This window comes from Lontra canadensis, unplaced genomic scaffold (genome assembly GCF_010015895.1).
Source record: "Lontra canadensis isolate GAN:19392208 unplaced genomic scaffold, GSC_riverotter_1.0 scaffold66, whole genome shotgun sequence".
Lineage (NCBI taxonomy): Eukaryota > Metazoa > Chordata > Mammalia > Carnivora > Mustelidae > Lontra > Lontra canadensis.
Window position 1 is genome coordinate 8,523,549 of NW_022631060.1, and position 24,762 is coordinate 8,548,310.

At 61.7% G+C, this 24,762-nt stretch overlaps 1 protein-coding gene across 4 annotated transcripts in view; it reads left to right on the forward strand.

Moving 5' to 3' along the window:
- Positions 1–24,762, forward strand: part of ANO1 (anoctamin 1) — a 151,422-nt gene that overhangs the window by 89,220 nt on the left and 37,440 nt on the right. For 2 of the 4 annotated variants that reach the window (XM_032879717.1, XM_032879720.1), the window contains 10 exons: positions 4,488–4,586; positions 5,350–5,501; positions 7,031–7,085; positions 10,034–10,085; positions 12,389–12,454; positions 12,935–12,990; positions 14,770–14,811; positions 19,298–19,362; positions 20,111–20,245; positions 24,007–24,167. In XM_032879717.1, the coding sequence (XP_032735608.1) occupies positions 4,488–4,586; positions 5,350–5,501; positions 7,031–7,085; positions 10,034–10,085; positions 12,389–12,454; positions 12,935–12,990; positions 14,770–14,811; positions 19,298–19,362; positions 20,111–20,245; positions 24,007–24,167 (883 nt within the window). The remainder of the gene's footprint in view (positions 1–4,487; positions 4,587–5,349; positions 5,502–7,030; positions 7,086–10,033; positions 10,086–12,388; positions 12,455–12,934; positions 12,991–14,769; positions 14,812–19,297; positions 19,363–20,110; positions 20,246–24,006; positions 24,168–24,762) is intronic. The other 2 variants (XM_032879718.1, XM_032879721.1) reach the window with 1 other exon arrangement.

The following is a 24,762-nucleotide window of genomic DNA, read 5'->3' on the forward strand; positions in this document are numbered from 1 at the left end:
AGTGACTGAAGCCACTCCTCCCGGGCGGCGTGGGCGGGGTCCACAGAAGCCGTGACATGACGTGGGTCATGCGAGTCCGTGGGCCACCTCTCCACGCCGACACACGCCTGGTGCCGGGAACACGGGCCCTCCTCCCCCAGGGCAGCCCCAACATCCCGAGGCCAGGGTCCGGAGGGGGCTCTGGGCCCTCCTGCTCACGACTCCCACCGGGGGTGGCAGGGTCCCTGTCGGAAGCTGAGGACATCGAGGCCCCGCGGCCGTCGGGGTCGGGGCCCAAGCCCCTCCTGGGCTTCCCCTTCCAGAAGGAGCTCAGGCAAGGTCTCTGCGTCCCTGCTGGCACGTGGCACCATGCCCGTGGCTCGGATACACACACACTGGGCGTGGCTGCGGAGACTCCCCTGGTGGCAGTGGCAACCGGGGGTCCCCTAGTTCCCTCTGTCTGCCCTAGGAGGTGCCCAGGGCAGGAAACGGCCTGTGGGTCCGCAGGGCAGGAAGAGGAGACGGTACTACCGGGAGCTCTCCGGGGAGCCGAGGGCAAGCAGAACTGGCCGAGGGAGGGTCCTCCCTGATGCGGACCTCCCAGCGATCCCCAGCCCGCGCCTCAGCCACCACGGGGGGCCGTGGCCAGATGGCGGAAACACGTGATCCGGCCCGCCGACTTGGAACGTCCAGGCCCGCAGGTGGCCGTGGGGACGTGGGGGGAGCCCCAGGGGTGCTCAACCACCACCACTGTTATGTTGGCTTCGTTTGTGCCTTTCTTCTTGCTTTGGAAAGGAAAATGCCAGAAACAGTTCTGGTCGGGTCCCAGTGTCTGCGAGCTGGGCTCAGAATGGAGGCTTGAACACACTCTGTTTGCACCGGGAGAGCTCCCGGCCTGGTGGGCATGTCCGGTGGACGCCCGGGGGCCCTGCCCCTGCCTCAAGCCAGCCTGGCGCTCCCGGGCCACACCCCGGCAGGTCTGTGGCCTCCCAGGTAATTCCACATCATTGGCCTGGCTGGGGCAAGGGGGACCCGGCCATCTCATGCTTTCTTCCCGCTGGGGCCGGGCGGCGGTCAGGCCGGGCACCACGTTTGAGAACATCCCGTATGTGCTTTTCCCGAACTGGTCCCACGACCCCTTTCCCAAATCCCGCCAGACGTTTCCTGGGAGAGACCTCATTGCTCACGTCAGCAGAGGAGCACGTTTTCCCAGGCAGGCCGGCCGCAGCACCAGCTCCGTGACCACCGGCGAGAGAACTCTCCATGGGACTGGGAAGGATGTATTTTGGGTCTGTGTGTGGGTGAGCAGTGCCCAGAAATAGACCCGGGTCTGGAAGGGGAAAGACAGGCTCTGCCGTACGCAGGCTCCCGACAGTCATTTCTCCCTGCTCCAGGCGCCCCATGAGATCGGCCCCACGTGCATGAGCCATCTGGGCCAGGGGCGCTGCTGCCTCTCAGGTCCTGTTGTCCTCCGGGTCTTCCCCGAGCTGGGAGGCAGCCTCGAGCTTGTTGGACAAGCGTGAACGCACACGTAAGCCAGTGTGGCCTCGGCTGCCTGGTGGCCACGGAGAGATGGTCCAGAGCAGAAGCAGTAACCTTTCACTGTATGGACCCTTCCTGCCAGCTGGGGGCCGGGCCAGAATGCTAAGAACCCCGGGCCGCCTCCGACTGTGAAGCAAGCTTTATGCTGCAGAGATTTGCAGATGAGGAAACGGGCTCACAGAGGTCACGCCACTTGCCAGAGGCACACAGGGATGGAGCCAGATGCCAACTCAGGCCCCCGATCTCACGGGCTTATCTGGTGCCTGCCGGACTGGCCCCCCGAGGACAGCAGGAGGATCTGGGCTGCCCCCTCCCACGGCCCCCGGGCTGGCTCCTCCAGCTCTCGCTGACCTAGGTCTGTTCACAAGCCTGTGCACTGTGCGCCCCGCCCTGGGCCGTGCCAGGACTCCAGGCTCTTCCCAGGCTGCCCCGCACAGACCCACTTCTGAGCGCTCGCTCCTCGGGTCTCCGCACTCACGCCCCGGTCCTGGCTGGTTCCTTGGAGGCAGCTCCAGGCCCCAGCTCCTGGGCCCGTGCTTCCTGGAAACGCCTCTCACTGTCTAGACAGGCTCCCTGCACAAAGCCCCACGGGGCTCTCAGTGGCATATTCAGGGCGAGCACGGTCAGCGGGAAGCCATGTCGACCTGGCACCTGCAGACGTGCTCTTATTTGGAAGAAGCGTCCTTGCAGGTGTAAGTCAAGGATCTCTGGGCTGAGGGGGGCTCTCGGTGCACTAACAGGTGTCCTTAGCAGAGAAAGCAGAGAGAGATTGGAAACAGACCCACGGGAGAGGCCACATGGTAGCAGAGGTGGCCGGAGGGGTGTGGCCACAACCCAGGATACTCGGAGCCCCCTAGCAGCGGGAAGAGCCTCCAGAGGGAACGTGACCCCAAGGACACCTCGGTTTAGGACTTCCGGCTCCAGAGCCATGAAGGAATGAGTCTGCATTGTCTTCAGCCCGGAGGTCACTTGTTAGAGCCGAACTAGGACACAGAACCAGGACAGTCGTCTGATGAGCTGGCGGAGTGTGTCTCGGCGTCCTTGCTCTAGAAGGAGGACAGCAGTAGGGCCCATTCCATAGGCTTGTGGTGAGGACTGAATGAGCAAACACACAGCAGGGCACGGAGGGGGACCGATGCGTGACGAGCGCCCGTGGGTCTTGACTTCCTCACCACCGCGGTTCCCGTGTGTGGCTTTCGTCCAGGTGTGGGGCACGTGCACCGTGCAGACAGACACGTGTGGGGCACACACATGTGCTGCTGCGGGCAGTGGGGCTGGGGAGCGGAGGCCCTGAGCAGGACTGGGCCCAGGACAGGACGGCTCCCCTGGGCCCCAACGGTGGTCCCCTTCCCCAGGTGGGGTGCCGCTGGGGTCCGTGTGTCGCTCTGTCTGCGGGCCTGACCCACGGCGTTCTGCCCGCTGCCCAGCTGCCTGCATTCTCGTGGACGGCTGCGAGCTTCGGCGTCACAGGTTGACGGGTGAATGCGTTTGGCCCACAAGGAAGTTTTTCTTAAAATTCATCCTCAAGTGACATTGGTTCCATTGCCTTCCCCCAAAAAACCTGCAGTGAACCCACGGGCCATACCCATTCCCAGACCAGTGACGTGACTTGGGGTCTGGAAGCCAGAGGCAGGCCCTGAGTCAGCCGACCCCAGTGCCCAGGGCCGGGCCCGCGCTGGCGACACCCTCCCTCCTGTAGCTTGATTCCCTTCCCCCGGGACTCCCGGCCAGTCCCTTACACCTCAGGATGGTAGAAGGGAGAGCTGGGTGGGCCCTCCATCTGGGACAGCCTGGGCTCTAAGCTGTGGGTCCCCTTGAGGAGTCTGCTGGACCGCAGGCCCCTCCGCCGTGGATGGCTCTGGCTCAGGGACAAGCCCCGTTTCTTCACTTTTTGTTGTGTTGGCACTAATGCCACGGGGCACCCAGTTATCTTGGGGTGCTTAGAAAGTCTGCTGATGGTACGTGCCTCGTATCCCCTCCCTGCTGCTGTGGGCACCTCCAGACAATCTCCCCTAAACACGAAATTCGGGGAACGGGGACAGAGAAGAATGGAGGGTCACGAGGGGCTCATGCCTGTGGCCCACGAGCAGGAGTGTGGCCGGCGCTCTCTGGAGCGCGGTCCCCACTCCCGCCAGTACAACGCGCTGTGGGTCCTGCACCGCCCAGACCTTGTGCGGGAAAAATCAAGCACGGTCACAGCTCCCGCGGAAGGTCCCCACGCAGTGACCTGATGGGCCCGTGCATCGTGGAAACGTTACCAGGATGAGGTCTCAAACACAGCTACCGGGCCTCAGAGCCGACTCCCGTTCTTTTGTTGCGGAGGGCACGCGTGAGGTGATACGGCAGCACCCGGGCGGGAGGCCTGGGTCCATCCGCGTCACGGCACATGGCTGCGTTTCGTCCTTTCCTGCGGCTGGGGGGTACCCCATGCTGCACACACACATCTTTCCCTGTTCTCCTGTCTATCCAGACCCGCTGGACCAGGAGTGTGGGGGCGACTCCTCCAAGCTCCCAGCAGTTCTGGGGGTGGGGGGGTTCCCGGCTTGAACAGGCCCACCCTCGAGCCCCTGCCCTGGGCTGCCCAGGGACCCCAGGGGATGGCTGGGTGCCTGACCCCACAGAGGGAAGGTGTCCAGAGAGGGTCACCTTCACTTCCTCAGCCCTGCCTGGGGACAAGGGGCACCGAGTGCACCCACTGGGGACAAGGGCCCGGGCTCGGTTGTGAAAGGTCCTCTTTCGTGGACGTGCTGCTTTGAGCTCCTCAAAGCTCCTCGGGAGTTTTGGACCCTGGGACCCCCTCCGGGCCCTGCTGGCCCCTCAACACGCACAAGGGGGAGATTCTGGGAGCAGATCGAGGCGGTGCCCGGAGGGGTGACTGAGGGGCCGCTGACCTGTCAACCCGGCTCGTGCCGATGATTTCCGACCCAGAGCTGTCCACGCTCACAGAGGCTTTCTCTCCCCCCCAGACCAAGATTCACGGGGTCGGATTCGTAAAGATCCACGCGCCCTGGAACGTGCTGTGCAGGGAGGCCGAGTTCCTGAAGCTGAAGATGCCCACAAAGAAGGTGGGTGCTGGGGCGCGGCCACCCAGGTCCGCAGGTGCCGCAGAGAACCTCATCGGGCGGGGCTCGGTGGCGGGAAACCGCGTGACCTTCGGTGCCACCCAGGGGGCGGGCAGTGGGCGCCCACGTCCTGATTTCCAAGCCTGGGGTGGGGTGTTCGGAGACCCCAGACCACACCCACTGAGAGCGGGCGCGGGAGGGGCGTCGGGGGCACCTGTTACAGACACAGACGTGCTGAGCCTTCCCGCTCGGTGTTTCCTCCCCGTGGTGCCGTGGCCGACCCACCAGCCCCCTCTAATCATGCTGCCCGGCCTGCGGGGACTTTCTTCTTCATCTCTGGACGCTTTGGGCTGAGGCGCGTCGGACAGCGGGCTCCTGAGCTCAGCGAGGCGGCCGTGTTCTCCTTCCTGTGCAGAAAGGAAAGCGGGGGGTGGGGGTGAAGCTGTTCTCGGGGGCCCGTCAGCCCCTGGCCCCCCCAAATCCACTGAGACCCTGTGGGCTACCTCTTTCGAGACAAAGCAGAGACCAGAGACAGGTTTTCTGGGACGTGCTGTGACTGTCCTTTGCGGGGACAGTCTTCAAAGTCAGAGCTTGAGGGTTTATCTGGAAACCGGGCGTAGTGGGGCTACTCTGCCTCCGAGTTCTGTTCCCAGCACGTGCCATCTCAGTGGGGTTGGGGGGACAGTCCTGTGACTGTCTGAGAATAGATTCCAAGGGTCACGGCCCAGCAGATGACGCGGACGCCCCCTCCCAATCCGGTCTGCAGCTCTACCACATTAACGAGCCCCGGGGCCTCCTGAAGAAGATCAGCTCCGTGCTCCAGAAAATCACGGACCCCATCCAGCCCAAGGTGGCCGAGCACAGACCCCAGACCACAAAGAGACTCTCCTACCCCTTCTCCCGGGAGAAGCAGCACCTGTAAGTGGGAATCTCCCCCCTCCCCCATCCCACCCATCTTGCCCCTTCCTGGGAGGCCCTGCTGTGTGGACCCCACAGCGTGGTACATGACAGGGGAGATGAGGTTGTAGGACAGTCCCCTGAGGCCAGAGAAGCTCTCCGTCCTCCCAAAGCACTGGGGTTTCAGCCCCTGCAGCACTTTCTCTGAACAGTTTATAGGTCTTGAGTACAGAAGAGATTCAAGGATGTTCTCCAAGATCGCTGTTAACTAAGGAATGGAGGGGTGACGAGTCTTGTCCTCCTGTCAGGGGACGTTCATGAAAACACACGGGCTCAAGGGAGGGCGTGTATGCGGCTTGGCTCAAAGCCCCAAAGCAGGGACCTGGGCATCTTTCCGCTCCCCTACAGCCCCATCCCTCTGGGGTCCGTGTTCCTGTGAGAGGGTCTGGCTAACCAGGCCTCCCCAAGGGGCCAAGCTCTGGGAGGCAGGGACAAAGGCAGCCACAGCTGGAGGCTGGAGGCTCAGGGGACGTGCTGCCAGCAGGGTTGCCTGGCAGGGCTGCACGTGTTCTGGAACCTTCCATCGTACCCTGCTCCCAAGGGGCAGTGGGGCATCACCCTCTGGGTGGGTGGGGCCTCGATGCTCAGAGCTGGAGCGTGGGCAGTGGTGGGAACAGAGAGAACTTGGGCTCTAGGACCCACAGGGACGTGAATGACAAGCAGGGGCAGGGGGGCTCTCCAGGATGCCACTGGTCTCACGGGACATGGAGAGCTGTTTCTCAGCTCAGAACTGGGGCTTCAGCTCTGGCAAATGTGTGAGTCACGGGGAAGGGCCAAGCGGTGGCCTCCACGGTTATTTCTCCAACCTCCTGATCGTCCCTGGGATCCCAAATAAGACATTTGTAAAAAGTGGCCCCAAGCCCAGCTCCTTACACCACCTGCAGGACGGGGGATCCCAGGGTGCCCTCCTTCTAGGACCCGCAGCACCCTGGGCCTCCCTTGGCTCTGCCCTGGCTGCCTCACTTGGAACCCCCTTGCCAGGCCCCGCTGAGCTCCAGGCTCTTTGGGGACAGAGCCCCGCTCCCGGCTGTACCCTGAGTGCCTGGGGCAGTGGACGACCTCTCCCAGAGGCTCCCCTCTGCCCTCAGGCAACCTTAGGAAATATGTGGGGGCCAAGACCTCAGGACTGACACTGTTTATCGAGTACTGGGAGATTGTCTTCAGCATTGACAGCATCTGATGGTGGGACGGCCCCACTGTCTCATGGTGGGACGGCACGGTCCCCGCTGCTGGCAGTGTTGACACAAAGACTGAGGGCATCGTCAGAGGGAAGCAGATCCTTGGGTGGAGGTGTGGGTATCCAGGCCTCCCAGAGGGGCCTGGGGGAGTGACACGGACTGTTCCAGATGCCAGGGTCGGGGCACACCTGGCACACCTGCCCAGTGTCATGGTCACGGCTCACGAGGACTGTGTGCTTTCCCAGGGCCTTGGAAACCCGGAGAGCCGACTCCGGTGAACTGTGTGTCTCTTTCTTCTCACTATTTCAACAGATTTGACCTGTCTGACAAGGATTCCTTTTTCGACAGCAAAACCCGGAGCACGATAGTAAGTACGGCCTGTGGGACTCGCTGGCTCCCCAGCAAGGCGGCCCCTGGGAGAAGCGGGTGATAATTTCATTTCGGCAAAGCTCCTCCAGGTGGAAACCGGCTCTATTGCCCGGGACGACGATAATTAGAATCATAAAGCCGAGGGGGGCGGCGGGGGGTGGGGGGAGCAGGGGAAGCCCCGCCCTTCCTCCTCCAGGTGGAGCCACAGGAAAGGGCAGGGGGACTCCAGACCCCCCAGCACCTGTCCCCAGCCTTCCTGCGCGGGGCCCTTAGCAGAGCTGGTGGGGCCCCAGCTGTGGAGTCTCGTAGAGACGTAGAGACGTCGCAGGAGGGGTGGGGCGATGGAGGCAGATTTCTGGGGCTGGGCCAGAGGAGAGAATGAAGTTGAAATCGGACCAGGCCACCCTGCCCTCTTGAAGGTATTGGTTTAATGTTTATCCATCGGCCGCCAACTTGTCCACCGGCCAAGCTGGGCCATGCACGGCTCAGGACCCGGCTTTTCTCCGCACAAGAGGTTAACGTGGCAGCCAAGCCTTGGGTGCTGCTGCTGCCGCCGCCCCCACCCAAAAGCCCGGCCTGGGGGGCAGAGGTGCAGGATGGCCACTTGACCTTGAGCAGATGACTGCCCCTCACGGCCACATCCCCAGGCCAGCAGGTGGCCAGACGAGGCTCGGTGCTGTGGGTTGCTTTGGTGAGTGGGGCTCGGGCCGCTGCCAGGAAGACAGATCCGGGTCCCGTCTGCTGCTCTCTGTCCCCTCCCAGCCTCATGACCTGGGGAGGCACCGAGCCTGCATCAGAGCGAGAATGGTTCTGGCTTCCCGCTCAGAGCGCCGCGGTGCCCCTCCGTGCGGGGCGGCCTGGGCCACAGCGCGGTGGTTTACCTGACCTGTGTTACTAATTAATCTTAGCAATTAAATCTCATCGTAGTAAATAGGAAGGAACTTGTTGATGGGAAGACATCAGCCAGCTGGAGCGTCTCGGGGCTGACAGGTGTCCCAGGGGGAGAGAAACAGCTCCCCCGGAGACTGACCCCTTGGGAGAAGCAGCCACTTTGACTTTTTTTGCATCTTTAGGAAATAGAGGATTGGAGGAATGACCGGCTGCGGAAACCGAGTCACATGTGTGTTTCAACATGAATGTTGAAGTCACATGACCTGCGGCTGCCCAGATGCTTCCCAGAAGCATGGGGCAGGGTGCAAATTCGTGAATTCACTCTTGCTCTGGGGCGGGGCGGGGGGCGGAATAGGTGGATGGAAAGCTCCAGACCCCGTCTCACGGGGAGTCTGCTATGAAACAGAGCTCCGTCCGTGATCCCAAGGTGCAGAAAGTGGTTCTGTCAGTGACTGGTCACTGAAGGGTCTGGTTTACTCTGGGGGGCTCGGGGGCTCTCTCCCGGAGACCTCAAAGGCTGGTTTGTAAACCAGCCATGGTTCCAGAGAAACTGACAGTTCGAAACTTTGTCCTTGGGTAGTCAGGCCCCATGACCTTGAAGACCGGACAGTATCTGACGCTGGGGCGAGGTCATTCTAGGCAAAGGTATGGAGACTGATGGCCTCCCTGCCTCCTTCCCCGTGCTCCTGGCATTGGGGTCACCCAGCACGCTAGTGGGTAGGTGTCAGGATCAGCAGGAAGGGCTGATCGCGTTGGTCTTGGGACAAAGACCTTCAGGCTGCAGGTGTCAGGGAGCCATAGACAGTTGCACAGCGAGGTTGAGGATGTGGTCAGATCTGTTCGAGCAAGATGAGGGCCAATGGCCAGGTGTGGGAGGGCAGGTGGAGGCAGGGTTAGAGGTGGTCATGAATGAGGCCGTGACCCACTGAATGGGAGGCGGTAATTCCAGGAGAGTCAGTGAGGTCAGGATGGGGCCCCCAGTTAGATGCGGGGGTACCGGGGATATGGCCTGAGTGGGTCACTAATGTGTCATCGGCAGTTACTGGTGGGAGGGAAGCAGGAGGCAGTGGGCTCCTTTATGGCAGGTGGGAGGGAGTACTCCGGGACAAGTGCAGGGGCCAGGCAGAGCAGGGGTGGCCACGGGCCTGCAGCCTCGTAGATCTTGGGGACCAAGTGCTTCTCGCAGAAGGACATCAAGGGGGGAGGCCCTGGTTCTCAGGAGAGGGTTTGGAGAGGGAGCAGAGCGCTGGGAGGCCAGGTTGCTGGGCCAGGGCCGAGATGGACGGAGATGCAAGAGGGCGGGACAGGGCCAGGGGTGGCCGCTGGCAGCCAGTGGGGGAGCTGAGGGCTTGGAGGGAGGAGTGCCGCTCTCACTGTCACGTCTGAGCCGGAGGGCCCATCACGGTCACCCCGTTTTGCAGGTAGGGAAACTAAGGCACGGGATGGTGGCATAGTTGCCCGAGACCACACATCTGCACGTGGTGAAGCCAGGGCCAGAGGCAGGCAGACTCCCGAGCTGGGGCTCCTGAGGCCACCAAGTGAGATGTCTTGTTAGTCAAGGGGGCATGGGGCTGGGGTGGCGTGGGACCTTGCAGGGGGTTTCTGCCGCCTCCTGATGCAGGGCGGGATGGGCTTCCTGCCCCCACCTCGGTTTCTAGAACATCGAGGGCTACACCCGGGAGGGGTCCTATGAGCCGGGTGTCCGTGGCTTGGAATCCCACCTGCCTTCCCAGCCGGACAGGAGAGTAGCCCGTCCCACGGGGCACCGGGGACAACTCTCAACCCCGAAAAGCAGGACGCCGTCCGTGCCTCACAGAGGGAAGGAACGGAGAGACAGGAGTCCTCCCGTCCCAGCAACTCCTCCCTCAGAACGGCACACCCTCGGCGCTAGGGACAGGCGTCTGTAGAAAGCCCAGCCGTCTGTCCTCAGAGGAGAGCAGGTGGCAGTCGCTGGTCATGCGCGACCACGTCCCTTTCCGGCCATCGTGGGACAGTTTCCGCGTGCCACGGCTGCCTCGAGTAACCACCCGCTCCTCCTTCTTGTCTCCGCAACAGGTCTATGAGATCCTGAAGAGAACAACGTGTACCAAGGCCAAGTACAGCATGGGTGAGGACATTGCTGGGGCCTGAGCTCAGCGCCCCTCCCAGCCCTAATCTCGCCTCCCATCATCAATGTGGGAGGCGGGCAGCTGGTTTGGGGGCTTTTAGAAGGTTTTGATTTAAGCCCGTGTAGCTGTGTCAGACGGGAGAGCTGCTCCAGGCCCGCGGGGCCGTTGTACGGGGCGTCCTTCTCTCCGGCTTGTGGCACTTGCAGGGGCGTCTGAGCCTCTCCCTGCAGGGGTGGTAAATCTGGCTGCTGGGAGCTATAGGGGTGACCAAGGCGCCGTCCCCCTCTTTGACCCTCACAGTCCAGGGGCACGTCACTGGGGTTCTGGTGGGGGGGTGATGGCCCAAAGCAGTGCCCGCGCCAGACATGCTCCCAGCTTGGAGTGGAAGGCTCCCCACTGGGGACCCACACAGCTCCACACCGGGCCTTGCTGGAAGGCCCGTCCTCGACACACAGCCCGAATCCAGAACCTGGCACAGATCCATCCAGCCAGGCACCTTCTGGAGCACCCCCAAGCCACAGGTGCAGAACTTTCCTGCCCGAAGTGCATCCCATTGACCCCACCCCCACCCCAGCAGGGGTCCCTGGCCGGCCACTGTGGGCTGAGGTCGCCAAAACCAAACACTTCAGAGCAAAGGAAAGCCTTTGCCAGGGTTCCTCCTTCGTAAGCTCGTGCATGCCCGTTGAGAGCTGTGTGTCACGCACGCCCTCCGGGGCCACGGGCCCGCACTGGTGGGCACTGTGAGTCCGGGAGAGACTCCCCGCGCACATGGCTTCCTGCAGAGGGGAGAATGCCTGCCGGGACGTAAGCGGGGAGAGCAGTGTGGGGGCGCACCGGGGGCCGGGCCCAGGACACAGGGAGGAGATGACAGACCCTCAGGGTCAGGTGGGCTGCAGATGTCCTAGCCAGTATGGCCGATGGCCAGTCACAGGGACTCCTTCCAGACCTGCAATCTCTGAGCCTGTGTCCTAGGTCAGTGGGAATGGGGGGCTCCCATCCAGGGGTCAGGAGGAGCCTGAGGAAAGTATCCCTCTTAGGCCCAACCCACCTTAGAAGCAGCGAGTGTCCGGAGTGGCCCCGGTCACCTGGGGTGGGAGGAAGTATGGCTTCTGTCCTAGACCTAAGTCCTCCTGTAGGTCCCTGTAGGGTCCCCTTCAGAGCAAACCCACATGGTTGCACCAAAGGTTTGCTAAGAGTCCAGGGTCTGGGAACTTCCCAGCTAGAGTTGATCCCTGCTCTGGGTCATCTCTGTTGGCCCGCATCTTGAGTGCTCCCCCTCGTTCTCTGGTGGACCTGGTAACGGGGCCAATAGATCGGGGTCCTTGACGGTACTCCCATTCCACCTCGCTGCCTCGTCTGAAAGCCCTACTCACCTCCAGATTCACTCATTCAACTTGCAGAAAGTACTGATGGGTTCTGTCCCCCTCAGGGGACTTACGTTCTAGGGGAGGAAACAGATAATAATCAGAAAAGCCAGAACATCATCTTGTAGGGGCTGGGAAGGCTGCCTCAGAGATTTAAGAACAATGATTGGAAAAGGCCTTTCCGAGGAGGAGATGCAGATGCTTGAGCAGAGATCTGAAGAAAATGAGGGATCCAGACCTGTGCAAAGGCCCTGTGGCATTCCTGTGTTGAGTGTTCTAGAACAGTGGGGAGGCAGTGAACCTGGATCAGACCCACGTCCGCTTTTATCACAGATAAATTTTCACACACGTGGGCTTTAGCGGGATGCTCCCACCTGCCTCTGGCTTAGATTTCAAAGCATCCCTCAGGCCCCCTGATCATTCCAGATCACTGACAGAAGAGATGGTCTGTTTTTAGGTGGGCCTCAGGAAGACACTTCCCCCCCATTTCCCAGCGGCGTCGTAAAGGGTGGGCCAGCGAGGCCACTGAGACCGCTGCCCCACTCACCACCTGCAAAGACTCTTTGACCAGGCCAGGGGTTCCGTGACCAGCAAAGGGCTCCTGGAGACTCTGGGGCAGCACTGGCCCCCAAGGGTGTGTGTGAGATCAGGATTCCCGGAGCCCCGCTCTCCCCCATCTCCACGCGTGGCTCGGCCTTCCCTCCACAGCACGGCCTCCTGGGGCCAGGTGCCGAAGGCTCGCCTCCGGGTTCTGGGAGGCTCAGGTGTGGTAACTTGCCCAACGCGTCCAGGGCAGGGTCTGGCCGCCGTCAAGGCCTCGGCCACCGCCTCGCCTCCCCCAGGCGTGCAGACTGCCGTGAGCGAGTGCTTTCTCCCCCGAATGCAGCTTTGGTCCCCTGAGACGTTTTCGTGTAACTAATAGCCCGATGTACAAACAGGGCAAGGAGAGGGAAGAAAGAAGGACTCTGCCCTTTTAAATAAAAGGCGAAAATGTAGTAAATATGGTAAGTGCCGCCCCCCTGCGGGGCCTGCAGGCCCCCCCTTTGGCTTTTCCAATCAACCTGAAATCTAATTCCAAATTGTATGTGTGTTTTCTGACACCATCAATTTCCCCCCGTATTTCCCTCGTGATTCAGCTTCTCTAACCCCTGGAAATCCACCTTCTTTCCTCTGCAGGCTTGCCTCGAGCAGGTGTGGGTAGTTGGAAAACCGCAGGCTTCGGGTGCCTCCCTCCTCCCAGGCGTGACTGTCTCTTGGGGTTTCCTCTGTGTCTTCCTAATCCTGCCGATAGAGCATGTTTTAACGTCTCCTGGTGGAACCCGGGGAGGAGACGCCAGAGCAGTGGCCTGGCCCTCTGTGCCCCAGTGCGGCGGGCTTCGCGAAAATTCTCGGCACCTGACACGGTCCTGGGACTGCTCTGTTTGCAGAGAGAGCAGCGGGAGACGTACCTGGTCCGTAATTCTCCCTCTGCCTTTGTTTTTAAGGTATCACGAGCCTGCTGGCCAACGGCGTTTACTCGGCTGCCTACCCCCTGCACGACGTGAGTGACCTTGACACCGGGGGTTCGCGCCTGCGTCGTTGGACGCCCCAAATCCCCGCGGGCCACAAACCCCAGGGAGCTCTAATTATCCTGCGGTCTCGGCTTCCGGCTTTGGTCCTCCTACAAATGTCAGCGGCTCGCAGGCCTTCCCAGCCAGGCGGGGGAGGAGGGGTGGAGCCTTTGCACCCCGGCCTCCCTTCTTGCGGAGCGAGCCCACCAAGGCAGGGACATTTGTGGCAGGAACCCTGTCCCGGTTCACCAAAGGGTGTGAACCTTGCGGCTGGCCTGTCCACGAAATGCCCCCCCTGCCTGGGTCTCCCCCGCCGCCCCGCCCCCGCTCTGGCAGAGGGACCGGGACTCTGCATGGATCCATTTCTGCAGAGCAAGTAGCCAGCTTCCTGAGCTGGATCTCCAAATCCCTCTGGTATCCCCTGACAAATATAGCCTGTGGCCACGGCCACGTGCTAGCTCAGTTGGGGTGGAGAGGGATGATTCTCCTCTTGTTGTCGCTATGGAAACGGGGGCTAGGGGTCAGAGGGGCACGGGAATGCACTGTGGGGCCCAAGCAGTGTGGGAACCCCGGACTGGGGGCCTCTAGAACGTTCCAAAATGTGCTGCCCCAAGGACTAGGAGCCACAAAGCAGGAGAGAGCAGAGAGGGGTGGGGCTGGGCATCAGGGGACCCAGAGGCTCGTCTTGGCCACGCCCCTCCGCAGCCAGGAGTAGAGGCAGCCCCTGTCCTCTCGGTGCGTCGTGTCCCCATCTGCGAGCGGGAATGGTTCCCAGTGGGTGTCAGAGGGGGCAGAAGCGAGAGGGCTTCCAGTAAGACCCTGGATTGGAGGGACCTGATTGCCAGGACCGCAAAGGGCCATCCCTCCAGACCCCCGACTCCGACCTGCTCGTCCGCTGTGGGGAGCTGGGCCCACCAACCGAGTGTCCCCACCTCTGTGCCTTCAGGAATGCTGTTCCTTCTGCCTGTGCGCACTTCCCCACAGTCACTGCCAGGCAGCTCCTCCCCCGCAGGGCAGGCAAAGCCTCCACACAAAGCCCTCGTTTTCCCCCTCACCCCGCCCTGCATCTGCCTCCCCCGCCATGATCCCTGCCCCGCAGAAACACTCCTGTTTGGCCACCGTTCCTTGGGCATGTGTCTCGCGAACGCTGTGACATTTGGCAAGTGCTCCACCAGTTCGGTGCTGATGTGGGCGGGCGGAGTCAGCTGCCTTGGCCGGTGACCTGCTGTGCTTTCAAGGGCAGGGCTCCGACCCCGTGGGTCCCCTCCAGCGGTCCTGGCTGGAGGGGCCTCCGTCGCCCCCCATCACACTTCCACCAGCGGGTGCTCACCTGGCCCGCTGGCTCCAGAAATGCAGCTGTCCTCCAGCACCCCCAGCCCCGCTCACAAACTGCTGGGCCAGTGACCCCCACCCCGAGATGTCAGGGCCACTTGGCTTCTCTGAGCCTCAGTCTGGCCATGTGCGGAATGGGAGTGTGGGGTCACTGATCTCTGCGCGGTGACCAGAAAACTTCCTGCGCTTGGGAGTGAAAGGGAGGCCTGCCTGGTCGGGCCAGACTCTGAGGCCTCTGGGCGGGTGGTATACACGGTCCCCCAAATGGAACAAGGCGGAGGCTCCCACCAGCCTTCCCTGGGCCGTGACCTGCTGCCGTCTGGGGTCATCCGACCGTGCCCACAAGAGCCACCAGCGCTGACTGCGTTTGGAAGTGTTGGATTTGAACCCCTCGCGACCACTGTTTGTACTGACGCTTTTCCTTTTCTCCCGAGCAGGGAGACTATGAAGGTGAAAACGTGGATTTCAACGACAGAAAAGTGAGTGGATGCGGAGCGGGCGGGGGCCGTGGGCGGGACGGGGCTACACAGCGACCCACGGGGCAACAACACTCCCAGCGCACGTGTTGGGGGGACCGGGCAGAACCCCGGCCCGCAGGAATGCGCCCCTCTCTCTGGGTCTGAGAGGTGCCCGGGTGAGTTGTGGGGAGCGTGTGAAGGCGAGGGTGTGTTTCTTTACCGTGGCCTTCGTCGCCTGCCCCAAAGCCTGTATCTCCCCTGGGTGATCAACTTGCCCCTCACGGGCGTTTGGCCTAATCACGCACGGCTCCCGGGCCCCCAGGGCCAGCCCCACAGAGAGCCACGGCCTCCTCTGCACACTGGGCAGAATTGTGGACAAGGTTCAGCGGAGTGTCTCTCGGCCTATCTGACCTGGGGCGCTTTCTAATGGAAGCGGTACTGAGCCGGTGTTCCCTGGGTTATGCCTTTGGAGACACTGAGTGATCTGTTTGTTCAGTGCTCTCCCTGATCCTCTGTGCCCAGGCTCCCTGTGTCCCCACCCCCACCACAGCCACTCCTTCTCTGTCCTCCCCACTCCGGAAAGTTCTTCCCTGCCGTCTTGCCGTCCCGCACACAAGCCAGTGCCTGGCTTCCAGGCTCCTCCCCGCACCCACCTTGCCGCCTCCCGCTTCCCAAACAAGCTGCAGACTTCCTTCAGCGTGGGGAACAGACCTCTGTGCCCATGTTTGCCCCTCAAGGGCAGATCCTTCGGAAGCGGCCGGTGGAGACGCTTCCCTGGGAAGCTCACAATGGTGGCCTTGTCCCAGATCTCAGGCTGGGAACCTCTGTGTATGGAATGTTCTCCGTTCCTGCCTCCCGCTGGCCCCCCATACGTGTTTTTAAGCCTTTGGTACTAGATACAACTTGCCCGCCCGGGAATCCAGCTGAAGATGCTATCTGATTTAGCTCAAAAATGACATATTTGGTTATTTTTAGTGGAACATCTGGCATTCGTCTGAGACCCAGTGACTTGCAGAACCTCCCCCAATTCAGTCCCGCTAGAGAAGCACCATCCCCTCCCCAGGCCTGCCTGGGCCAACTCTGGCCTCGGAGTCCGTCCTCCTTCATTCCTTTGTCCCCCTGCGCTGCATGTCTGGTGCCTTTCCTCCACCTACAGATGCTTCCTCCTTGGGCACAGTGACCTCATTTCAGGCCTAATTCAGTCCTCCTCGTCACAGGCCATTGTGGCCTCCTTCTCACCTGACTCCCTAGGCACCAGCCACACTGGCTGCTTCACTAATCTGAGGCTACTCAGATCTCTGCCAAAATGATCTCATTCAGTTACTCAGGAGCTACTTACTGGGCACCACTGGGCACCAGGTCCAGCAAACATGACTCTAGGTTTGGCCAGACCCACCTGTTCCCTCTGCCTGGAATGCTGCCCACCCTCTACTCCCCTCACCCCCACTGAATTTAATATCCCAGGTGTGAGTACCAGGCTGTCCCACAGGGGTAGTCCCAGGAGTATTGGATGGATGGATGGATGGTTGGATGATGGATCGGTGGATGGATGATGGATGGATGGAGAGAGGGATGGATGGATGGGTAGTTGGATGGATGGATAGGTGGATGATGGGGGGGTCAGGTGGGTGGATAGATGGAAGGGAAGGAGAGAGAGAGGGAAAAATGTTACAGGTAGGTGTTTGGGTCCTAACTCAGAGCCTTGGAGACCTCATTCTCCCATGTGGCTCCATATTAAGTGACCTGGTTGTGAGTATTTTGTCTTTCCAGTGACAAAATCTGTGGCTCCCCATTATTGGTCCCATCCGTGGCAGGGAAGCCCCCAGCATGGCCCTGGATACCTCACAGGATGGAAAGCGGGGGGCAGCCAAGCCAAGGCCCTTTTCCTGTGCTGAGCTGGAGGAGCACAAGTAGGAAGACTTAAGCAAAGAGTCAGGCCAGGGCCAAGGCTGAGCATGGTCAGAACAGTCCTGGACTCTCAGGGCCCTTGGGAGCGGGAGTGCTCCTTCGTGTGGGGACATGGAGTGGGGGAGTGACTCCAGGCATGGACTGAACTGTCTCCATCCCCATGCTGGACTGAGAGCCACGGGACCCTGCCCTCCTTCTCCCTCTCCTTCCCTCTCCTTTCTTCCTTCCATAGGTACTTACTGGGACCCTGTTATCTTCCCCAGGCCCTGTAGAGGGCTCTGGGGATCACGTGGACCAGAAACCCGGCCCTCGTGGGCCTCCATTCTAGGGAGAGACAGCAAGGGGCGAGTCCGTACGCAGTAATGAAAGATAGTGTCGGTGCCATAACGGGACTGCTCAGCCGGGTGGGCCCACATGGGAGGTCTGGGGCTCCCTCTGAGGTCCGGGGTCACTGTGACTGGAGCCACCAGCCCCCCAGTTGGCCCATCCCAGGGCCCTGACATCTCCCACCCTGTTTGCTAGCCTGGGGTGCACCCTCGGAGCTCTGCCAACCATAACAGGGAAATCTTGAGTTTGACTTCTCCGGTCTGCCAGCTGCGGGGGGATCGATGCTCCCTTCTTGTCAGGAAGAACGTTCCACTGAAGTAAAGTAATTGGGCAGAGACCCAGGGCATCCCCTCAGCTGTCCCATGTACGCATGAACAGTGGCTGCCATGCCGCAGGCCAGTGTCCATGGGCAGGCCCGGGGATGTAGGAACCAGCGTGACGAGGCCATGCCTTTGAGAAGGGCCTCCCGTCCCCTCCATCCCTCCCTCCTCCCTCCTGCCCCCATCTCTTGGGCACCTCCCGGCCTGCATGGGGTCTACACCAGTGGCTTGATTTCATGGAGGGGAGGAAGCTGCCCAGGTCAGCGATGGCCGCTTTGCTTTTCCAGAGGTGGTCTGTGTGGTCATCTGAGTTTGCTATTTGCAGAGTGACCCTGGGGCTTCTTGTCCATGTAACCAGGCCTGCCGAGACGTGGTGAGCCCCTGGGTTATGGCTTTCACGAGGCATAAGCCCCTGAGGTCCCCCTCTGACCCTGGAGGAAGGACAGTCTCTACCAGAATAATGGAAGCCACGGGCTCAGAGGGGAGGGTCTGCCCTGGATGCCCAGCAGGGCTGGGGGGGGGCCTGACCGGACCCCTACCCAGGACCTGGGACTCAGACTCGGTGCCCAGGACACCCACTGGAGGCCTAGCAGAGCCCACATCCCCACCCAGGAGTGGTGCCTTTAACTCCCGCCTCTCTCTTCTGAGATAGAGGGGAGCTGCCCTGCACCTCACTCCCTTGGGAGGCTGCAGAGGCCCCCCCCCCCCAGCAGCTGGCCTTTCTGTTAGTCCTTCAGAACACAGACCCTGCCCAGTACATCTTGTCATAGCCCTCACAGAAAGACGTAAAACCGAAAGACCACTCCCCTTACGGAGATCAGAACAGACATGCGTGTGTTGACTTTTGAGGAAACGAGCACGTGTGTTGTGAGTGTTAGTTCTTGGAGCCGACTCCCTGGCATGTGGGACTGGGACCCCTCCCAGTGAGCTTTCGTGCACGCTGTTAATTTCTGGAAAATTACCCAAAGATACGTGTGTGCACGAAAAGCCATTAGCTCCGGACTCCGGGGAGGTGGAGGCAGGTTCATGCGTCCACGCCGGCTGCTACCTCGGAACACCCAGGCCAGGTCTTATCCTGCAGGGAGCTCGTGGCACCATCCCTCACCTGCCTCCTTCCCGTTCCCCATCTGACGCCGGCAGGGGCAGGCGGCCAGGCACAGGGGGTCCCAGCCGTGTGACCTAGGCCTTGCATTAAGGCTGGGGAAGCAACAGTGACCCACGTGGGCGGGCTTTCTCTCTTAACACCACCAGTCCCAACGTGGCGTCTTTCTTCGGACACTCCCTGCGAGTTCATGCAAGGCTTTCCATCCGTCAAGCTCATTACCATCTCTGCCCGGAGCCTGGGGGTAATGGGGTGTGTGCAGTTTGCATTATCTCACCGAGCGTGTTAATCAGACGGCTCATCTCAGGGGAGAAGCGCCGAGCTCTTCTTTGCATCCCAGGAGAGTTTTCAACGTCTCGCCACTGGTGTTTCTTTGCTGCAGAGCGTGGCGGTCTCTGTCCTTTATAAAGAATGACACGGCATCGGACAGGGACCGCCGAGAACCCTGAGTAGACAAGTCTCACACGGTCGGGCCATTTTAGGTCAATTCTGGATCAGATCGTGAAGAGTGAGGCTTCCATAATGATTCCAGAAGCTTCTGTTCCTTCTAGCCCGTTCTTGCCCCGTCCGGTCCCAGCTCAGCTCCCACCACTGGTGGGTTCTTTGGGACCCTTACCGGAGCTGAAAGTTTCGTCTGGGTCTCCCCTGCCAGGACGGGAGCCCCGGGGCTCGGGGCTATGTCTGTCGTGCTCCCCTCCGAAAGCGCACTGCCCAGCGCAGCAGCGGGCACACGGCCGACTCCCAAGAAGGGTTTGTTGAATGAATGAACGATGTTCCCGGCAGCTGGGTACACCAGCTCTGGGAAGAGAAGCTCCATTTTCAAAAGCCCTCACCACGTGCTGTCCCACAGCTCCTGTACCAAGAGTGGGCGAGCTACGGGGTCTTCTATAAATACCAGCCCATCGACCTGGTCAGGTGAGAGAGGACGCCGGGTAAGGAGGAGCGGCCCTGCTGCTCCGAGGCTGTGGGAGGCGAGTCCCTGGTTGGATGTCAGTTGGTCTTGACCATACTGAGTACTTATCACCTGGGAACCTGTCTGAACTTGAGAAGCTCGGGAAGGGGCCCCGGGTCCCCCGCAGGCCTGTAGACTCGCTGGGGTCTGGGCTTTTCCTGTCACGTTCATCCTCCTCTGCTGAATCCCCAGCCTGGCTCGACCCCGCTGGGTGGCTGCTGGGGCTCCCTACACGGCTGGTGGAGGGGGAGGAGGACGCTGTCCTGTCTCCCAGGGCAGGAAGGGGAGCGGATGTGTGTCCTGTGGGGACCTGCAGACCAGAGTCCGGCCATGGAAATTCTGAAGCCCCTCAAGGCGCCAGGGATGCGGAATGTGAGGAGGGCGGCTCTCTCGGCTTCTCCAGGCCGGAGCCCTCAGGCGGAGCGGGACTTGGGACAGAGGCGGCAACCTCCCGGGCAGCCGGCCGCGCCCGCGCGCCCCAGCCTGGGCCTCACAAGCGGAACGGCCCGCTTTCCGGGGCACAGAAGGGCAAGGGGCACCCCTGCCCCCGACGGCCGGCCCAGAGCCCCCCCACCCCACTCTCTAGGTCCTGCTCGGGGGCACGCGGGGCCAGGTCGAGCTATTCTGTGCCGGGCGGGGAGGTGCCACTTGTCTGCACCGGCAGGCCGTGAGCATAAGCCTGTCTCTGTCTGGCTTTGCGCTGTGGTGTAGGAAGTACTTCGGGGAGAAGATCGGCCTGTACTTCGCCTGGCTGGGCGTCTACACCCAGATGCTCATCCCGGCCTCCGTGGTCGGCATCATCGTCTTCCTGTACGGATGTGCCACTGTCGACGAGAACATCCCCAGGTAGGCGGGTCTCCTCCCCGCACACGCCCTCTGCTCCCGGAGGGGCCGCCCTCCTCCCGCGCGGCCAGCCGTGGCCCCCACAGGCCCTTGAACCCGCGGCCCTGGGTGGGGCGAGCGCTGTCTGAGAGCAGGGGCGGCCTTTCCCAGCACAGACACCCCGGGAGACGCTCTCCAGTCCGGAGTGAGATGTAGAATAAACATCCGGCAACTTCCCCTTCTTGGAAGGTGTTTTGCCCTGTTTTAAAGGAGTTTTCAGTCCTTCAGGGACTAGGAAATTCGCCGCTTCCTAGCGAGTTCGGGAGATGAGCCAAAGGGCCCTGTCCAGGTCTCGTGCGTGGGCTCGACCCCCTGACTCCCCACCCCCATCCCGTCCCTGTGGCCCTGGGGGGTTCACAGAGCAGACAGTCCTGCTGTAGTCCCCCCCCAAGGGTTACGCCAGGCAAGGGGAACTCTTGGGAGAAGGCCGGGGCCCCCGAGACAGCCCCATGCTGGGGAGCATGAGCCAAGTGGTGGGAGCCCGGAGGCTGCGGTCCTCGGGGGGCTCGGGAGTGCCCTGTCTCTCCCCGCTGTGTGCAAAGCCCTGAGCCAGCGGTGACTGTGTTGTGTCTTCGGACGACAGGCCCCTCCTCGGTCAGGGACACCGCTGCCCGGCCTGTGGCCCGGCTTCCCACTAGCACGCAGGCTCGCCAGGGAAGCCGGGGACATCCGTTCAATTCTGTTGCTCACACTCAGCCCTGTGGTTCCAAAGCAGAGCCGTGGCTTGGAACATTCGTCTGTAGTTCCAGTCAGCGAAGATCAAACGAGTCCCTTACCTGGCTAGGCGGCTGGCTCGTCACAGCTCTGCCCACAGAAAGGCCATATCCGGCAAATTTTGGTGTAAATGGTGCTTTGAGGCATGAGTAACACCTAAAATATTTCCACCCACCTGGGATCAAAACCAGATTAAAGGAATCTGGCTTACGTACTCTCCAGGGCTATTCTGGGTACAGACAGACCAGAGAAGCTTGTCCCTTTGTTGGCTAATGTGACGTGAGGCCACTGTGCTTGGGTCTGACAGTGGCTGTTGGGAACCCAGGTGTGATGTGGCTTTAGCTCCAGAGCCCCAAGGGACGCAGCAAGTGGCAGCCCCCGGGGGCTTCTCCTCCCTCCCCTCCTCCCGAGCGTAGCCGGGGAGTCTCAGCCAGGGGGCTCTACCCGGGCACGCCTGTACCACTAGGGCATCGAGGTCCCCAAGGCCAGGCCAGCACTGCCTCCTCTCGACACACGGCCAGGGATGCGCACCAGCCTCACGGCGGATTCTGGACGCCCGTCCTCTTTCGGCCTCGGCCACTGCCTGGTTGGTTCCTTGGGTGAAGCAAGAGGTGTGTGTCCCCCCCCGGAGTGTGATCCGTCCACGTGTGTAGGGAAGGCAGAGGCCCTGCCCTTCGAGGTCCCAGCTGCCACCCCCAACCGGCCCATCCCCTCCAAAGAACAGACCTTCCCGTTCCTTGTCTTTATTTTGGCTGTGGCTGAGGAAGGGCGAGGCAGAGGGTTTAAAACCGGCAGAAAAAGGCTTTTTGTCTGGCTGGCCTCGTTTATGCCAACGGGTGAGAGGGCTGGCGGCAGGCAGAGCTGCACGGCCTTGCCCCTGCCCCCCACGGGGCTCTGGGCCACCCCATCCTCCAGCCAGGGCGCCAGGGCCCTGGGCAGTGCAGTGACAGTGGGGGCCTTTATCAGCCTCCCCAACACCTGCCCCCCAGAAGGGCCCTTGGAGGAGAGGGAGCTTAGCGAGGGGCAGGAGACGGACGCTCACGGCCGCTGTCCGTGCTCGGTTACCCCCAGGGTAGTAACGGCAATCACCACTGTTCCCGCTGTTCCCGGGCCTTCGTGGGCTTTCCCCTGTTCCCCCAGTGTCCCGACAGCACTCTCTTTCCCAGCACCCCCTTCTGCAGATGGGGAGACTGAGGCCCAAGGAATCTGAGTCACCCACCCCAGGCCACACAGATTACGAAGGGTAGAGCCAAGCCCTAAAGCCAGAGCTGGCTGGCTCTGGGGTCCACGCGGTCACGCCGCCCGTGTGTGCCGGCACCTCTCACACGCACACACGCATGCACACACGTACACTCACTTCCCAGGGGCTCCAAGGCAGCAGCTCCTTGTCACAACCATCTTTCCACGTCCATGACTGACACAGTGCCTAGCACATGGGGTTTTTCACAGCGTGACTGAGAAGAAAGCCGGGACGCCCACCATGCTGGCACAGGGGGTCCCCACAGCCTCTCAGCAAGTGTCTTGCTGTGGGCCAAGCATGGTTGTGCACCTGAGTTCACGTGCACAGAAATAAGAAAGAAACACCCCCCTCCGCACTCTTCAGCGTCTGGGAAAGCGCGCTCCTGCCTGGGGTCTACAGCTCAGAGTCTTGTCCGAGTTAGCAGGGAGGGGAAAATTCAGGGAAGGCTAGAGCCCGGCCGGGGGAGGGGCTGGCGGGGAACATCTTACTCTGGCTCCTCTCCTCATCTCCCAGAAGGAGAAACTGAGTCTGAGGCTAAAGGGATATGGGGCAGGAAGAGCCAAGGGAGGACCCAGGGGCAGGAGGTGAGAGCCCGCAGTCTGTGGGCCGCAGACGAGAACCAAAAAGGACCAGGGCCCAAGCCCCACTCTGTTGTGTGACCCTCGGCACGTTACTTCCCCTCTTTGGGCTTATTTCTTCATCGATGGTGGTGGGATTGTAGGGGTCCCCGCAGCTGGTCTGGGCCAGGTGGGTGCCCCTGGGGGCTCCTGCTTACACAGCTGACAGCCTTTGAGTATCAGTGACTTGCCTATTAGCGGGAGAGAGCCTAAGTGGCAGGGAGCTGGGGGGGTGGGGAGCCTCAGCTCCCCTCCCGTCCCTCCGCAGCAGCTGGGCTCCAGCCCCAGACTCCATGTCAGCCCAGAGGATAAGAACCTTGTTGAGCAGGACCCACTGTCCCGGCCAGGCACCCTCGGCTCCAAGCGAGCTCTGCACGGTCGATGTCCCCACTACCACCCACCCCGGGCTGCCTTTCAATGTGTTCCTTCCTGCCCACCTACCTGTCTCCCCTGTGTGTCCAGAGCCCCCCTGAGGCTGATGCCCGGGTGGCCCCTGAGGCCAGCTGCCCCACGGCATCCCCACCAGGACAGCTGAGCCGACGTGCGCTCTGCCTGGGACGTGCAAGGGCACGGGAGGGCACAGCCTTCTTGTGGCCTCACCTGTTCCTCTTGCTGTCTTCCTCACATCATGAACCCCTGGGCATCTCCCGCTACTAGAACAAGCCCGGACAGAACCCAGCTGTTAGAGGACGCTGGTTGCTGTCTCTCCGCTTCTCCAAGAGGCGGCTCCCACATAGGCCGTGGGTCCTGCTGCCTCTGGTCCACCCCGACCCCGAGACGTGAGCACTCAGATGCCCCTCTCGGGTCACCCAGCAGGTCTGGACGGGCCTGCATCCGGGGTGGGCTGCAGAAATTGCAGGCCTTATGCAAAACAAAAATGCAGGAGCCCTATCCAAAATCGTAGAGAATCGTAAAGTGGTACCAGGCGCGAAAGCAATCCGAGGCCCTTCGGAGCACAGGTTCCCCAGGACTGCCCATGTCACCGATGTCCGCAGGCAGCCCTAGAGAGCATGTGGGGGACGCGGGCGTTGGCTGCAGCCGGCTAGCGGGCCTTACGGGGGTCACTTCGCCGACCCCCACCCCGGCGCGGCTCCCAGCGTGGAGTGCCTGCGTGTCCCGGCCCCGGGGACTTACAGGCCGCCCCCGTCTTGCAGCATGGAGATGTGTGACCACAGACAGAACATCACCATGTGCCCACTGTGTGACAAGACCTGCAGCTACTGGAAGATGAGCTCGGCGTGCGCCACCGCCAGAGCCAGCCATCTCTTCGACAACCCCGCCACCGTCTTCTTCTCCGTCTTCATGGCCCTCTGGGGTAAGCAGAGCCTGGCCGCCTGGGGTCTACGGAGCAGGGGTGACTTTGCCTCGGTCCCTCCATGGCCTTCCTTCCGCCTTGACATTTTTCACAGGCTGTGCTGGCCTGGAATGAGCATGGGAGGGAGGCTCAGTGGGGGGACTGTGCCCCGTTGTGCCTGCAGGTGGGGAGGGTCTGGGCTCCATCCCGGATACAGACTGTTTCTTCTTACCCACACCTTACGGAAGGTGGAGGGGGTGTCTGCTCTTAGAAACGGGCCGTCTTTCCTGGGACCAGGTCCCCGCAGCACCCCTGCAGGTTCCGTGTGCCCTCTTTTCGGGGAAGGATACCAAGGCCCAGAGACAGTTAGTGTGAGTTTCCCAGGGTCACTCAGCTCCTGAGTGTCCAAGGCAAGGAAGGAATGTGGGGTTTCCAGAGCCTGTGCCCTTACCTCCGCCTGCCACCCCGAGTCCAAGGCACGGGGCTCATCCTTCAGGATGCTTCTCTGCTCTGGTACCCGACAGATGCCGGGGGCGTGGGCGGTGGGCAGTGGGTGAGTGCTGTCTGGTTGCGTTTCTGTAGATGTTTTGGGATTAGCAAACTGATCTGTTACCCC